At 46.3% G+C, this 16,497-nt stretch overlaps 1 protein-coding gene across 21 annotated transcripts in view; it reads left to right on the plus strand.

The window, feature by feature from the left end:
- Positions 1 to 16,497, plus strand: part of BRD4 (bromodomain containing 4) — a 228,353-nt gene that overhangs the window by 198,485 nt on the left and 13,371 nt on the right. For all 21 annotated transcript variants that reach the window (XM_073319258.1, XM_073319263.1, XM_073319261.1 and 18 more), the window contains 3 exons: positions 2,376 to 2,428; positions 2,733 to 3,015; positions 15,328 to 15,843. In XM_073319258.1, coding sequence (XP_073175359.1) covers positions 2,376 to 2,428; positions 2,733 to 3,015; positions 15,328 to 15,843 — 852 coding nt within the window. The remainder of the gene's footprint in view (positions 1 to 2,375; positions 2,429 to 2,732; positions 3,016 to 15,327; positions 15,844 to 16,497) is intronic.

Here is a 16,497-nt window from a genome sequence, read left to right on the forward strand (position 1 = left end):
TCTACTCTTTTAAACAAGTTTGCAAGCAGATTAACCATAATCCTTTTTTTGCATTTTAGTCCAGTGAACAGTGCACTGGACTGGGATCCAATTTCCAGCTCTACCATGTACAGTTTCAAGAGAGACATTAAATCTCCATGTTTTAGCTTCCCCATCTGTAAAATGGGAATGATGATATTCTACCTCCTTTGTAAAACGCTTGGAGATCCTCAGAGGAAAAGTGCAAATAATTGTTTATTTTTTGTTCCATCCACTTCTGTATGGATGTGCAGTACATTTCATGCATTAAGGCTCATGTTCTAAAGTTTTATTTTGGCTCTTTGAGATGTCTTCTGCTAGGTCAAGGCCTAGTTAAGCAATTATTCTTACCAAGTTAGACTGGCAAAGTGTCAGGCTTGTACAGTAGTCCTCAAACGACTAGTGGCCCCAGCCATTGGTGTTGATGCTTCATCTCCCTACTGTAATGATGGAGCTCTGCTACCCACCTTCCATTTTCTTTTGGACATGTTCTGACCTGCAGCTGAGTTTGGGCTGTTCCTAGTGGTCAGAAAAACAGCCTGAGCCGTGGAAAATGTGAACAATTGAATGGGAGTCTGCTGACACACTTGAGGTCTTGCTCTGGTAAAATTTATACAGCTTCCTGAAAAGCTTAGGGAATCCCTATAATGAGACCCTGGTGGCTGAAGGGACCTCCAGGAATACTTTAATTATGCTGTATTTACCTTATAACACAGAGAAGTTCATAATGAGAGATGTGTATGAAGGAAGCATGATATACATAGGAAGTGGGTCTGAATACTTACCAGATCATCTTAAATTTTGCTACAGAATGGTTTGACTTTGTATAGGCCTTGCAAAGTTATGAAAATTTAATAGATTTCAAGGCCGGAAGGTACAAAAGTGATCATCTAGTTTGACTTCAATTTACCAGCCTAAGTACAAATTCGATCATATTTGCCTGTCCCATCACATGAGGATTCATGACAGTGAAAATAGGAATACTTTACTTACTGATTTCAAAAAAACAAAAAAACCTGAGGCATGAATGGGCCACTAGCATTTTGCAAAGGTTGTTTTAAAAGTATGTTCAGGGGTAGTGTTTCAGTCTTAACCCCACGCCACTGGGCATGCCAAATAATGATGAAGTAGAACACGTTCAAGCAAGGGAGTTGATCCAGGTGTTTGGCTGGAATTCTCCAGGGGAGGAAATTTAAGCCAGATGGTCAATATTGTGCCTTTCATTTTTGTTGATTTAATAAACTCTGAAGTAAGCTGCAAAGGAAGTCTTGGGAAGCTCTAATATATAACACATTTTCACCAATGGAGAGGGGCTGACTGGTAGTGAAAGCTGCTGAAGGTCTCAGACAGTTTTGTTATAGGGTGGAGAAGAAAGTTTGCTTCTGTTTGACTCCCAGTGTGACCTCTGATAGAAAGTGGTGAGTTAAAGCCCTTCTTGCTTAAACAGCAAGAGGCCCTTGGATGCAAACTCTTAACAATTCTCCAGTGAGAGAGGAAGGATTGCTTTCTGTGTAGCATCTGTTCTATCATGGCTGCTGTCTGTTTCTTTCCTCTTCTCCATCACTGACATTGTAATGTTCAAATAAGTGCTCTTGATCTAACTAATGGGCTGTGCAAACATTTGCTTCACAGCCAGCTCTCTGCAGCCCTGTCAGATTGTATCTCCAATAGGCTATTTGGGATATTTTCCCTCATTGCAGCTCCACCAATGGTAGCAATGGAAGTACTGTCAGTTAGACCACTGGCATTTTTACCACCATGTTATCTAACACTGGTCAGAATGGGTGTAGAAGACACCATGACACACAGTCTGGCAGCGCCCTGAGTCCTATCCACACTAACTGCCACTTTGGTTACCACCGGTGGCACTGCATTGGTGAGAGATTTCCAAGAAACTCTAATATAGGCAAGGGCTAACCAATTCTTACAGTCTGTCACTTTGGTGTCCCAAAGGCCTGTGGCTGAAGAATTAGTGTTGGTCAAAGTCTTGAAGAGATTTCTTTGTAAATCATTGTAGTTGATGTTTTGAAAGTTCTGATCCTTCCTGGTTTTGTGAAGGAACAAAGATGTAGCCAAGGAAACTGAATCTCTTTCCTCCGGAATCTGTAGTAAGTTTCAAAGGTAAAATCAGGGAAAAGCTGCCTGTTTTTGTGTCTGAAAATGTGCTCTTCGCGAGTGCTTGAGAGAGAGTAGTTTGCAGTGAGCACCAAAACTTCGCTACTCTTCCTGTGGTTTAAGTGGTGATCTCGGTTACAAGTACAGTAATATTAGTTGCTCCCATATTTGTCTCAGTGATTCCTGAAAGAGCAGCACCTGGATGCTAACCCTTTTATTATCCCTTCTTCCTTTCTCCACAGAAATGGCACCAAAATTGAAGAAGAAAGGGCACTCTGGGCGAGAGCAAAAAAAGGTGAGTTTTGGAGAAGCCTGCCTCCTGGAGCCATGAGAGAATTCCTATGAATGAGAGTCCTCCGTATACAGTGACTGCTGAATCATCATAGAGGTTGGGCTGGGCCAGGCACACAGGCTGTTAGAACAATACTCTTATTTAGATCTCCCTTTTAGATCAGGAGCTTATAGTCAACCACAGGCTCAGTCCCTCCATTATTGATGTCTGGAATTGTTCTGAGCTGCCTCCCTGCATACCAGATGAGACAAGGCTGGAAGTTTAAATGAGAAGGTGTTCTGATCTCATGAGTTTTTGTCTTCCCTAGCATCACCACCACCACCATCAGCAGGTGCAGCAGCAGCAGATGCAACCACCGCCTGTCCCTCAACAAGCACCACCTCCGATGAAGTCCTCTCCCCCTCCTTTCGTACCTGCACAGGTCCCCATCATGGAGCATCCTCTCCCAGGGAACGTGTTCGACACTATCACACATTTCACCCAGCCCATCATGCATCTTCCTCAGCCAGAGATGCCACCCCATCTCCCCCAGCAGCCTGAGCACAGCACTCCTCCTCACTTGAACCAACATGCAGTGGTCTCTCCTCCAGGTAAGCACTTAATGGGCAATGCTGTGTCTAAAGCTGTAACCCTTTCTTCTTCTTGGAGTAGATGCAGCCTCGTATTCCATGTTGGGGTGTGTGTCCCCAGCACACCAGAGCAGGAGAAATTTGCCCAGCAGTAGAGGGGTGGCACACGCTCCTTGTTGCTATAGTCCTTCTCCTGGCTACATGATGCAGTGCTGTCCTGACCCTCCCTCAGTTCCTTCTTACCGCCCGTGACTGGAGTCGGAGTTCTGTGTGGTCTCAAACTCTCAACTAATTTAGTTTTTTCTCTTGTGTATAGTTAGTAGTACCCTTAATTGTTAGAGTAGTGTGTGTTACCAGTCTGTTTCCCCAGTGATGCCCTCTCTGGGGTTTAAACATTGTCTTTAATGTGGGGGAGCAATCCCCAGCAGCAAGGCCCATGTCAAGAAGTATTGCGCAATCTGCCGATCGGTTTAAGAAACTGACTCAAGTGGCTGGGGACCTTCGCCTGAAGCAGTGCCTGCTCGACCAGGCCGTGTGGCCTGCTTCCGTCCCAAGGCCCTCAGTGGGTCAGAGGTTCCCTTGGGCTCCAACAGCACTGCCACTTCATGTTCTGGAGCAGGTACTTCAATAGGGGCTGTTGCCTGTGCTGAGGAAAAGGTTGCATAACACCAATAGGTCTTTTGGGGTGACTCTTCCGCCTCCCCCGGAAAAGCATGGAACAGCATGGAGCTGGTGCTTCTAACCCTTCCCTGGTACCTAGTAGGGAGGTGAGAAACCCTCTACCGTTGACTTTGGTTCCAGCCTCTGGACATCCATTGAGTCTGGCACTGATGAGGGAGATGCCAGTACCGACTGTTTCTGCGTCGGCAGCATACCAAGTAGCTACAGACCACCTTCTGCCTTTCAGTCCCAACCTCTCCTTTGGTCCAGGACTTTGCCAAGTCTGTTTCTTCTATTGAACAAGCCACTGAACCCTCAGGTCTGTTGGCACTGCACCCCAATGTTCCCCTTCCACAAATTATGGAAATAGGGCCAGTACTCGGATTGGTACGTGGGACCCAGTACCAGGAACCTACTCGGCACTGCTGCAGTCCACACAGCAGATGTTTCCATGGTGGCTTTCGCCGCCCTTGACATTGGTGCTATCAGACACTCCACTACCACTGTTCACTTCAGGACTACCAGTGCTTCCAGCACTGGCATGCTTGGTACCAATTATATTGCTTCCATTGGTAGCACTGTTTCCTGCCTCATTTTGGACAACAGACGAGTCAAACATCTACTTGCTCCCTCTGATTTTGCTCTGCCCTTATCTCTGGAATCCTGAGACTCCTTTGAGTCAGGGTTGTCATCCTCCCACTCTCCATTGCCCGACCAGCATTGAGGCCCACTGATGGATTGTTACATGTAACAGGATTGGCGCACATCTCATGGTCAGGACAGAGGTCCCTGGCCCTGCATCTGTTGGCCACCAGTGCCTTATCCATGTCACTGCACTTAATTGTGATTAATTGTTTTGAGTTAATCGCTTGAGTTTACTGCGATTAATTGACAGCCCTATTTTCCACACTTCTCCCACCCATACCCACCAATCCTCCTGATTCACCCCAGGCTCTTTTCCTCTCCCTCAGCTCCTCCATTACCCCTGATTCCCTCAAGCCTTTGCACTGCTTCTGCCAGGTGCAGGAAATACAATTCTTTACTATAATTTAAATGAATTACTCAACATTCTGTATTAATATGCCTCATAAGGAATCTATTCGTCAAAAAAAAAAACAATCGGAATTTTGCGGGGGGGTCTGTATTGTTACAGACATACTTACTGACAGATATTTTGAAATAAATTACCAAAATAATTGGAACTGGCATGATTACATTGTGTTATTTTGACAAATAATATATACAGAATTTTGTAGAAATTTAAAATATTGTACACAGAATTTTTAATGCTTCAGGTGATGTCCCTGTGGGTGCTGCACTCTAGGTGTTCGGGCACCCCTGTTCTCATAATCGGAAATATATGGTAGCAGTGCCCAGGTGGATCTCCCCTCAGGGGCATGGGTGGTTCTCCGGGCTTTAAATGCTGCCTCACCTATAGGCTATCGATCCCAGTGTTCACTGCTTAGGTGAAACACACGTTCCTCAAAAGTGCCCTCATTGTCACAAACGGACAATTCAGACCAGGAAAGCCAGAGACTTGCAGCTTTAAATTGCTGCTCATGGAGAAGTCTCTCCGGCTGGCGTTTGAGCCAGAAGCCAGGACTCCTCTGGTCAGAAGTTTCCTACAGCAGCCTCTGACAGAGGCTCTACTTCCAAGGCTCAGACAGCAGACCACCCTGCTATGAAGGTGGCTAAAAAGCATCCTGTGGCTTCACCGAACCAGGAGACGGCAAAGAAAAGGTGTTCCCTGCACCGGCATGCTAAGTCGATACCAACCACACTATTAGCCTCTCCAACTGAGGTAGTACCATGTGTACCGGGAGAGCTAGGGACTGTAAACGAGAGAGCCCTGACACAGGCACTAAGGGGAAAATGAAACCCCATGCCTCAGCACCACTGGAGTTGACCAGACCCATGGCACACAGCAGCTCAATACAACTGTAAGCCATGCTGCCATCTACAGGCAGTATGCTGCAACTGGCACACCCATCTGTACTAACACAACCTGGGGCACCAAGTGTTACAACCGCAACAGCGCTGCCACTGTTGGTACTGTGCCAGTTCTTACTGCCAAAAGGATTTAGCAGTATCCTCAGTGCCTGAGTCACCTGTCCTCGGCACCGACGTTACCCTGGCTCACTTGGTACCGAGTCAGCCTTCCACTCCACCTTATTCAGCTCCCCTTCTTTCGAGCAACAAGGATGAGGTTGGTGATGGAGAAAGGTATTCCTGCTGCTCTTCTCCCATCTGTAATACGGCAGCACGTGCCTTGTTACACAGTCTGTCATACTGTGCCCAAAGAACCCTAATGGTACAAGTACCCATGGATGACACCCATGCCACCTCCACCACAGTGGCCATATTACCATGGATGGCACATCCCGCTTACCACCACATACCTCCCTGTCCCCCCAGGGAGAGCACACAACCGTCACCTGCGCCGTTGGTAGTGGGACTGTCTCAGCACCCTGACGACATACCAGCAGAACAGGATGAACCCTCTGACCAAGGTCAGGACATTGAACCCACCCTTCACTTTTCTTTGTCGGTGTTTTCAGGAGAAGACAATCTTTCCCTCCTCTCCCCCCAGTGCTGTGGGACCAACTCACATCTCTCTGATTTTCTCAGACTGTCTTATCCCCTATTACCCAGTCTGGCAGTCCATCACAACAGACAGATGGGTATTGTAGATAATCAAGGTTGGATACTCCATCCCATTTACTTCTACCTCCTCCACCCTGTCCCTCTTCAGGGATCCCGCTCACAAACATCTACTGCAACAAGAGGTAGACCACCTCCTATATCTATGCGCAGTAGAACTGGTACCACCAAAGTACAAATGGAAGGGCTTTTACTTGCATTATTTTCTCTCACAGATAAAACAGATGGAGACCCATTCTCGATCTCTGACATCTCAACAAGTTTGTGAACACCCAACATTTCAAGATAGTCATAATCCCAGAGTTAGAAAAAGGGGACTGATTCTCTGCCCTTGACCTTCAAGATGCATATTTTCGTATAACTATCCATCCTTCACACTGGCATTTTCTCCATTTCGTAATAGGCCCACATAATTTCCAATACAAGATCCTTCCTTTTGCCCTAACCACTGCCCCTTGAGGTTTTTTTTGAAGGTCCTTACGATTGTGGCTGCTCAGCTACACAGAAAGGGAATTATGATGATCCTGTACTTGGATGATGGCCTGCTCAAAGCACCAGCACAGCAGGCACTGATAGATGCCACAGAACAGACACTCACTCTCTTTACGGCGTAAGGCTTCTAAATAAATGCACAAAAGTCCACACTAATACCAGTGCAACAAATTAGAGTTCATTGGAGTCTCTCTCAAGGCGATGGCCTCTCTACCACAACAGCAGTTCCTCACACTGACCAACCTGATTGCTACAGTACAAATCAGCCCACAAGTCACCGCCAGAACATGCTTACGTGGCTTCCACAACATACGTTGTCAGACATGCACAATTCCATATGAAGTGCCTTCAAGCCTGGCTCCACTCAGTTTGTCCCACACAGGAACAATATAAACATAAACAGGCACCTCAAGATACCAAACAAGGTAAAGGAGTCTCTTCTCTGGTTGGACTCAACCAGACAACACTTGCGTAGGAGTGCCTTTCATGCAAATTCTACCAGTGTTGACCATCACAACAGATGCATCGCTTCTGGGCTGGGGAGCACATCTATGTCTGCGCGCTATCCAGGGCCACTGGTCCCCAGCGGAAATTCTTCTGCACATAAGTATCTTAGAACTAAGAGCCATTCGCGACGCTTGCTCCCACTTCCTACTGATAATGGAAAGCAAGACTATACAAATCCTCACGTACGATGTGGCTTGCATGTTTTATATAAATAGACAACGGGGTGCATGATCACACTCCCTCTGTGTAGAAGCCATCAGACTCTGGCAATTGTGTATCAGATATTATATCCACATTACAGTAAATACCTACCTGGGTTGCCAGAACACCACGGCAGATCCATTAAGCAGGAATTTCTCCTGGGACCATGAGTGGAAACTCAACACACACATGGTCTGGGACCTCTTCAGACATTGTGGATTCCTGACAATAGACCTGTTCTCAACCACACAAAATATCTTATGTCCACAGTTCTGCTCCGGGGGGGGGGCTTGGTCCCCACTCTCTGGGCGATGCCTTCCTCATGAAGTGGAATGCTCCTCTCCTTTACGTGTTTCCCCCAACCCTCCTTTTGGCCTTGGTGATACACAAGATCAGGCAGGACAACTCCAGGGTAATTCTAATAGTCCCCACGTGGCCTTGCCAAACTTGGTATCCTTACCTTCTCAAATTATCAGTGTGCCCACCACAGACACTTCCGCTTCTGCCTCGTTTCCTATCTAAGGATGCAGGTCATGTTCTTCAACCGGATCCCCAAAGACTCCATCTCAAAGCGACCTGAAATAACACATTCCAATGGCTCAAGCAACCTGAAATAACACATTCCAATGAAGTACAAAACACAGTTGCAGAACCACCACCCACACCAACTACCTCCACACATGGAAACAATTAGAGGCATGTGCTAACAAAAATGAATTCCTGCTATGTCAGCCTCTTTACCCCAATATTGGACTACTTATTACAACTTGAAAAGTCAGGCCTCTCCATGAGCTCGGTTAGAGTGCAACTCTCCACTATCACAGCGTTTCACAGCAAAGTAGATGAGTTCTCCACATTCACTCACCAAAAGATTCCTCAGAGGCCTCAGCAATTTCTATCCTGAAGTGAGAGAACCTACCCCACCATGGAACTCAACCTATTCTCAGAGTCCTAACTGGCCCTCCATTTGAACCCATGGTGACATGCTCTTCATTACATCTTTCTATGAAAGTAGTGTTCCTCGTTGCAATGACATCCGCCAGATGGGTGGGAGAATTGGGCGCTCTTTTGGCAGATCCGCCATACACAGTCTTTTTCAAAGATAAAGTTTCTTTGAGACCAATCCTAAATTTTTGCCCAAGATAGGCTGGTTTAGGTGAAAAGGTGAGGCAATCTGCCTTCTGACATTCTATCCAGGATAGACAACAATCCAGACTACATACCCTGGGTGTATGTAGGGCAATCGCCTTCTAAATAGACAGAACAAAAGCATTTTGTAAGTCTCGGAAACTGTTTGTCTGAATCACAGAATGATCCAAAGGGAACGCCATATCTACACAGAGTTTCTCCAAATGGATTTCAGATTGCAGAAAACTGTTATTCCCAACGTGGTCAACAATCCCCTATGGCAGTGGTGGGCAACCTATGGGCTGCAGGCAACCTGTCAGGGTAATCTGTTGGCGGGCCGCGAGATAGTTTGTTTACATTGACCATCCGCAGGCACTGCTGCCTGCAGCTTCCAGTGGTCATGGTTTGCTGTTCCCGGCCAATGGGAGCTGCGGGAAGTGGCACAGGCTGAAGGGACGTGCTGGCTGCCGCTTCCCACAGCCACTGTGAGCTGCGGGTGTCTGTGCCTGCAGATGGGCAATGTAAACAAACTGTCGCGCGGCCCACCAGCAGATTACCTGACAGGCTGCAAGTTGCCCACCACTGCCCTACAGGGATTCACACGCATGCCACCAGGGCCTTCTTAACCTCTATAACGTTCCTTAACAATGTGCCCATTGTAGAAATCTGTAAGACCATAACCTAGGCATCAGCCCATACATTTACTCAACATTACACTTTAGAACAACAGGCAACCTCCAATGCCCTGTTTCGACTCTCTGTTCTTTTGTCTGCTATGACTTCAACTCCAAAGCCCCCTCCTCCTTCTGGAGGGTACTGCTCTGAAGTCACCCAGAGTGGAGCAACCATAGGGACATCACTCGAAGAAGAGAAAGTTACTCACCTTTTGCAGTAACGTTGGTTCTTCAAGATGTGTGTCCCTGTGAGTGCTCCACTACCCTCCCTCCTCCCCTCTACTTCAGAGTTATTGCTAGGCTCTGCAGTAGAAAAGGAACTAAGGGGGAGTTTATCGCACAACGCTAATTAACCGCCTGAAGTGGTGCAAGACTGGGACCACGCATGTGTGATCCAGCCAGGCACTACCATAAATCTCTGATTACGTGCGCAGGGGTGCCCGAACACCTAGAGTGGTGCACCCACAGAACCTACATTACTGCACAAGATGAGTAACTTTTTCTTTTTTAGTGCAGAATTTTTAAATTTTTGAAGCAGAATTCCCCCAGGAGTGCAATTATACCGAGTCACAAAAAATTCCTTCAGTTCATCATGGCAGAATGCCAGTTTCAGTATGTGGTGCTCCCATTTGGCCTCTCTTTTTCCCCCAGGGTTTTTACTTAAATGCACAATTGTTACTGCGTATCTCAGGGAGAACGGAATTCACATCTTCCTGTATCTTAACAACTGGTTACTGAGGGGCAGATCCAGAGAGGAAGTTCTTGCTCATGTCAGTACCACACTACGGTTGCTCGACTGCCTGGGTCTCACCCTAAACACCAGAAAGTCAACCTTGGCTCCCACTCAAAATATTGAGTTACTTGGGGCCCTATTATATTCCACGACATCAAGAGCATTTCTGCTGACCGACCGTTTTCAGATAATTCACCATAGATTCATAGATTCATAGATATTTAGGTCAGAAGGGACCATTATGATCATCTAGTCTGACCTCCTGCACAATGCAGGCCACAGAATTTCACCCACCACTCCTAAAAAAGACCTCACACCTATATCTGTGCTATTGAAGTCCTCAAATTGTAGTTTGAAGACCTCAAGGAGCAGAGAATCCTCCAGCAAGTGACCCGTGCCCCATGCTACAGAGGAAGGCGAAAAACCTCCAGGGCCTTCCAATCTGCCCTGGAGGAAAATTCCTTCCCGACCCCAAATATGGCGATCAGCTAAACCCTGAGCATATGGGCAAGATTCATCAGCCAGATACTGCAGAAAATTCTTTCCCGGGTAACTTGGATCTTACCCCATCTAAAAACCCATCACAGGCCATTGGGCCTATTTACCATGAATATTTAATTACCAAAACCATGTTATCCCATCATACCATCTCCTCCATAAACTTATCGAGTTTAATCTTAAAGCAAGATAGATCTTTTGCCCCCACTACTTCCCTCGGAAGGCTATTCCAAAACTTCACTCCTCTGATGGTTAGAAACCTTCGTCTAATTTCTAATCTAAATTTCCTAGTGGCCAGTTTATATCCATTTGTTCTTGTGTCCACATTGGTATTGAGTTTAAATAATTCCTCTCCCTCTCTGGTATTTATCCCTCTGATATATTTATAGAGAGCAATCATATCTCCCCTCAACCTTCTTTTAGTTAGGCTAAACAAGCCAAGCTCCCTGAGTCTCCTTTCATAAGACAAGTTTTCCATTCCTCGGATCATCCTAGTAGCCCTTCTCTGTACCTGTTCCAGTTTGAATTCATCCTTCTTAAACATGGGAGACCAGAACTGCACACAGTATTCCAGGTGAGGTCTCACCAGTGCCTTATATAACGGTACTAAAACCTCCTTATCCCTACTGGAAATACCTCTCCTGATGCATCCCAAGACGACATTAGCTTTTTTCACAGCCATATCACATTGGCAGCTCATAGTCAACCTATGATCAACCAATACTCCAAGGTCCTTTTCCTCCTCCGTTACTTCTAGTTGATGCGTCCCTAGCTTATAACTAAAATTCTTGTTATTAATCCCTAAATGCATGACCTTACACTTCTCACTATTAAATTTCATCCTATTCCTATTACTCCAGTTTACAAGGTCATCCAGATCCTCCTGTAGGGTATCCCTGTCCTTCTCTAAATTAGCAATACCTCCCAGCTTTGTATCATCTGCAAACTTTATTAGCACACTCCCACTTTTTGTGCCCAGGTCAGTAATAAAAAGATTAAATAAGATTGGTCCCAAAACTGATCCTTGAGGAACTCCACTGGTAACCTCCCTCCAACTTGACAGTTCACCTTTCAGTAGGACCCGTTGTAGTCTCCCCTTTAACCAATTCCCTATCCACCTTTCAATTTTCCTATTGATGCCCATCTTATCCAATTTAACTAATAATTCCCCATGTGGCACAGTATCAAACGCCTTACTAAAATCTAAATAAATTAGATCCACTGCGTTTCCTTTATCTAAAAAATCTGTTACTCTCTCAAAGAAGGAAATCAGGTTGGTTTGGCACGATCTACCTTTTGTAAAACCATGTTGTATTTTGTCCCATTTACCATTGACTTCAATGTCCTTAACTACCTTCTCCTTCAAAATTTTTTCCAAGACCTTGCATACTACAGATGTCAAACTAACAGGCCTATAATTACTTGGATCACTTTTTTTCCCTTTCTTAAAAATAGGAACTATGTTAGCAATTCTCCAATCATATGGTACAACCCCTGAATTTACAGATTCATTAAAAATTCTTGCTAATGGGCTTGCAATTTCGTGTGCCAATTCTTTTAATATTCTTGGATGAAGATTATCTGGGCCCCCCGATTTAGCCCCATTAAGCTGTTTGAGTTTCGCTTCTACCTCAGATATGGTGATGTCTACCTCCATATCCTCATTCCCATTTATCATGCTACCATTATCCCTAAGATCCTCTTTAGTCTTATTAAAGACTGAGGCAAAGTATTTGTTTAGATATTGGGCCATGCCTAGATTATCCTTGACCTCCACTCCATCCTCAGTTTTCCATCTTTGCCTCAGTCTGCAATCTCAGCCTTTCATGACAGTTAGACAATGCCTGAGATTTGGGCCACATGTCTGTTTGCACACAGGTGGTGCAGTTTGCAAGGTTATACCTCCGTTGCCTTTAAATGTGTCTCAGGACAGTCTTGAATCCTACTTTTTTTATTCTCTAGACAGACTGGTTCATCTCCCTCCACTGGTCCTAGACTCTTAGTGGTGGATGAAGCCACAGAATGTTTGCCAAGGCGTTCTTTTTGTCCAGCGCTCGCCAACCCAGTACAGTTGTTACCAAAGCCTCCCGGGTAGATTGTAGGATGCACCTGGGGTAACTGAAAGTACAGGTACTGTGATTGGCACAGGAAGCCTCACTCCCATATCAACTTACTGGAGCTTTGGGCTATTTAAAATGCATGTCGTGCTTTTTAGCAACCTATCAGAGCCTCAGTGATTCACGTACTTACTGAAAATATCAATGTGGTGTGTTATGTAAACAAACAAGGGGGAGCATGCTCCAGATTGCTCTGCCTAGAGACAATCAGGCTGTGGCAGTTCTGCATCGAGGAGAATGTTACTCTGATAGTCATTCGCTTCCCTGGGGTTCAAAATCAACTTTCAGACCATCTCCACAGGTATTCTTGCCTGAATCACAAATGGTCCCTGAAAACAGGTGTCCTCTGGGTTATCTTCATAGCTTGGGGCATCCCAGTGATCGACCTGTTCACTACAAGGGACAAGAGGAAATGTCATCTGTTCTGCTCTCAGCCAGGCCTCAGTCAAGCCTCCCTGACCAAACTCGCTGTGGTCCTGATCATCCCTCAGGTCATCCTCTAGCTCAAAGTGGCTCAGGCCAAGCTCATTCTCAGTGTCGCATTATGACCAAGACAAAGCTGCTTCTCTGACTTTCTCACGCTGTCTATTCAGCCTCCCATGAGGCTTCCTCTCCATCACAACCTGCTAACTCAGAATCACAAACTCATCTTGCATCATGTGCTCACCTCTCTGCATCTCACGCCATGGCTGCTGCATGCCTGAATGAGGAGGAAGAATAGTGTTCAGTGGCTATCCAGCAAGTGCTGCTCAACAGTAGAAAGTCCTCTACCAGAATGGTCTACTCAGCAAAATGGAAACCTTTTTTTGGTATGGTCATTAGCTCGTGGAATCCAGTCGAAACTGACTTCTACCCACGACATCTAGGAGTATCTGTTACACCTTCAGACATGGGGGCTTGCGCTTAGTCCAGTAGTTCTCAACCCGCGGGCCACTTGTGCCCCAGTCAGCACACAGTTGCAGCCCATGTGACATCCTCAGGGCCATACAGGTAATAAATATATATAGTGTGGATGCAGCCCACATAACACACAGAGACCTGCATATGCGGCCCACAATGGTAAATAGGTTCAATCCTTGAGGGGGCCGTTTGGGATCTGGAACAAAAATTGGGGATTGGACCTGCTTTGAGCAGGGGGTTGGACTAGATACCTCCTGAGGTTTCTTCGAAGCCTGGTATTCTATGATAAGACCACTGGCTTAGTCCATTGAAAGTGCATCTGGCAGCAATACTGGCATTTCATCCCCTGTTCCGGGAAAATCAGTCTTCTCCAGTGTCAGTGTTAAGGGGGCTTCTTTGTCTATATCTTCCGGTACGAGAGCCAGTTCCCCTGCAGGACCTAAACACAGTCCTGGCAACTCTGATGGGTCATCCATTGTAGCCCCTATTATCTTGCTCCTTTTTGCTCGTGTCAGAAAACTGCTTTCCTGGTAGCAATAAGATCGGCAAGGAGACTGAGAGAGTTGCAGGCTCTGATGGCAGAACCTTTTTATATACAGTTCTCCAAAGACAAGGTAACTTTACAACCACACCCCACGTTTTTGTCTAAAGTGGTTTCTGTTTCATTGGAACCAGGTGTTGTATTTACTGGAGTTTTTTTTTTACTAAACTGCATTCATTTTTGGAGGCGCTGCATCTCCATACCTTAGATGTCAGGCAATGTCTAGCCTTTTATCTGGACAGAATTAAAATGTTTTGGGCCTCACCTCATTTGTTTGTGCCATATGCAGATTGCATGAAGGGTCAACTGGTCTCGTCACAGATCTCCAAATGGGTAACATCCTGCATTGACAGCAATGAAATAGCCTTGGCTACTCTCCTCAGTGTGTGTGAGCTCATTGTGCGAGGATGCAAGCAATGTCCAGAATGTTCCTTAGTGATCTTTCCATATTGGACGTTTTCAGGGCTGCTGTGTGGTCATTGATACGTATGTTCACGAACCATTACACCATCACCACATCTTCCAGGGCAGAAGCAAGCTTTGGTAGAGCTGTCTTGCAATCCTTGTTTTGGTAGACTCTGAGCCCTGCCTCCGGGGTGGGTGGGTGGGGGTGGTACTCCTTGTGATTCACCTAAGTGGAAAATAGAATACACAGCTGCATCTACTTGAAGAAGAAATGGTTACTTAATGTACCTGTGGTTTTTCAAGATGTGATGCAATGTGTATTCTACGACCCACTGTCCGTCCACTTTGCATCGGAGTCTAATGTCTGGGCATTCAGTGCAAAGAAACTGAGGGATGCTTGGGGTGGTGCCGCCTCATATAGCCAGGAGTGGGCCTATGGCCATAAGGCATGAGCACTGCCCCTCTACGTGTACTGCTAGGCAAATTTCTCCAGCTCCAGAGCTTTGGGCACACATACAAAGAGACATGGTTACAGTAAGTCATTGTTTCTTCTACAGCCCTGCATTTCCTAGTTGGCACCACATGGTCCCAGGCTTTGCAAGTCTGGGGATAACTTGATGTGTTAGAGAAGGATGTATGGTCACATGATTAAGAAACGGGGTTAGATGCCATGAGATCTGTGTTATGTTCCATGTGTATTCTGTGCGATGTAATGGCAGTCTAATAAGCAGAACAACTTGTGCAGTTTTGCTGTGGGGAGTTGTGCTCTTTCTTCTGTTGTATGTGATGCCATGTATTCCTGCTCTTTTTCCCCAGCTTTGCACAACGCTCTGCCTCAGCAGCCATCAAGACCCAGTAATCGAGCCGCAGCACTACCCCCTAAGCCTTCACGTCCTCCAGCAGCGTCACCAGCCATAAGCCAGCAGCCCATGCTCCCCCAGCCGCCTTTGCCTCAGCCTCCCCAGGTCCTCCTGGAGGATGAGGAGCCTCCCACGCCTCATCACAGCCTGCCTCTGAGCACCAGCCAGATGCAGCTCTACCTTCAACAGCTGCAGAAAGTGCAGCCGCAGACTCCTCTCCTCCCTTCAGTGAAGGTCCAGTCACAGCCTCAGCCACCCCTGCAGCCTCCTGCTCATCCCTCAGTACAACAGCTGCAGCAGCAGCAGCAGAGGCCGATGCACATGCAGCCCATGCAATTCCCTCCTCATATCCCTCAGCCTCAGCCACCTCCACAGCAGCATCCACCCCCGCAGCCGCAGCCAGCTAAACCTCAGCAAGTCATCCAGCACCACCCATCACCACGGCACCATAAGCCTGACCCCTATTCAACTGGTGAGTGCTGAAATTTCCCCTCTGAGTTCTTAACATCAGCGCAGCTACAATTAGTAACAAATTAAGGGCGTTGGATGCCTGGTTGGAATGTAAAGGAGTACTTGTGGCACCTTAAGTGAGCTGTAGCTCACGAAAGCTTATGCTCCAATAAATTTGTTAGTCCCTAAGGTGCCACAAGTACTCCTGTTCTGTTCTTTTTGCGGATACAGACTAACACGGCTGCTACTCTGAAACTGGTTGGAATGTGATTGTTCCACAATCTTTTGAGCTTTGCAGATACTGGTGGTGAGTTGGCATCGGGCTTGGAGCATGGACAAGTCATCAAGAAACGTATTTAGTCTCAGAGGAATTCTTTAAATAACTTGATAGTCTAGTGAGGACTCTAAGCTTTTCTCCTGGGAGCTTAAATCTCAGTCCATGGGGAAAACCAACTATTGTAGGGCTCAAAGTTAGGAAACAGATTCTAACTGGCAATGCTGTGCCCTGTTAAGATTCATCCCATCCCCTTTCAGCATGGAAGTCTAGCCTGTCCTGAAATCAGGGTACAGTTGGTGAGTTCCATCTAGAAAAGAGGCTGTTTGCTCCCTTTGGCAGGATGTTTGGTTTGTGATTTTATAGTAATAGCATAAATCACCACCTCCCCAGGAACAGATC

Source organism: Lepidochelys kempii, chromosome 20 (genome assembly GCF_965140265.1).
Source record: "Lepidochelys kempii isolate rLepKem1 chromosome 20, rLepKem1.hap2, whole genome shotgun sequence".
NCBI classification, from domain to species: domain Eukaryota; kingdom Metazoa; phylum Chordata; order Testudines; family Cheloniidae; genus Lepidochelys; species Lepidochelys kempii.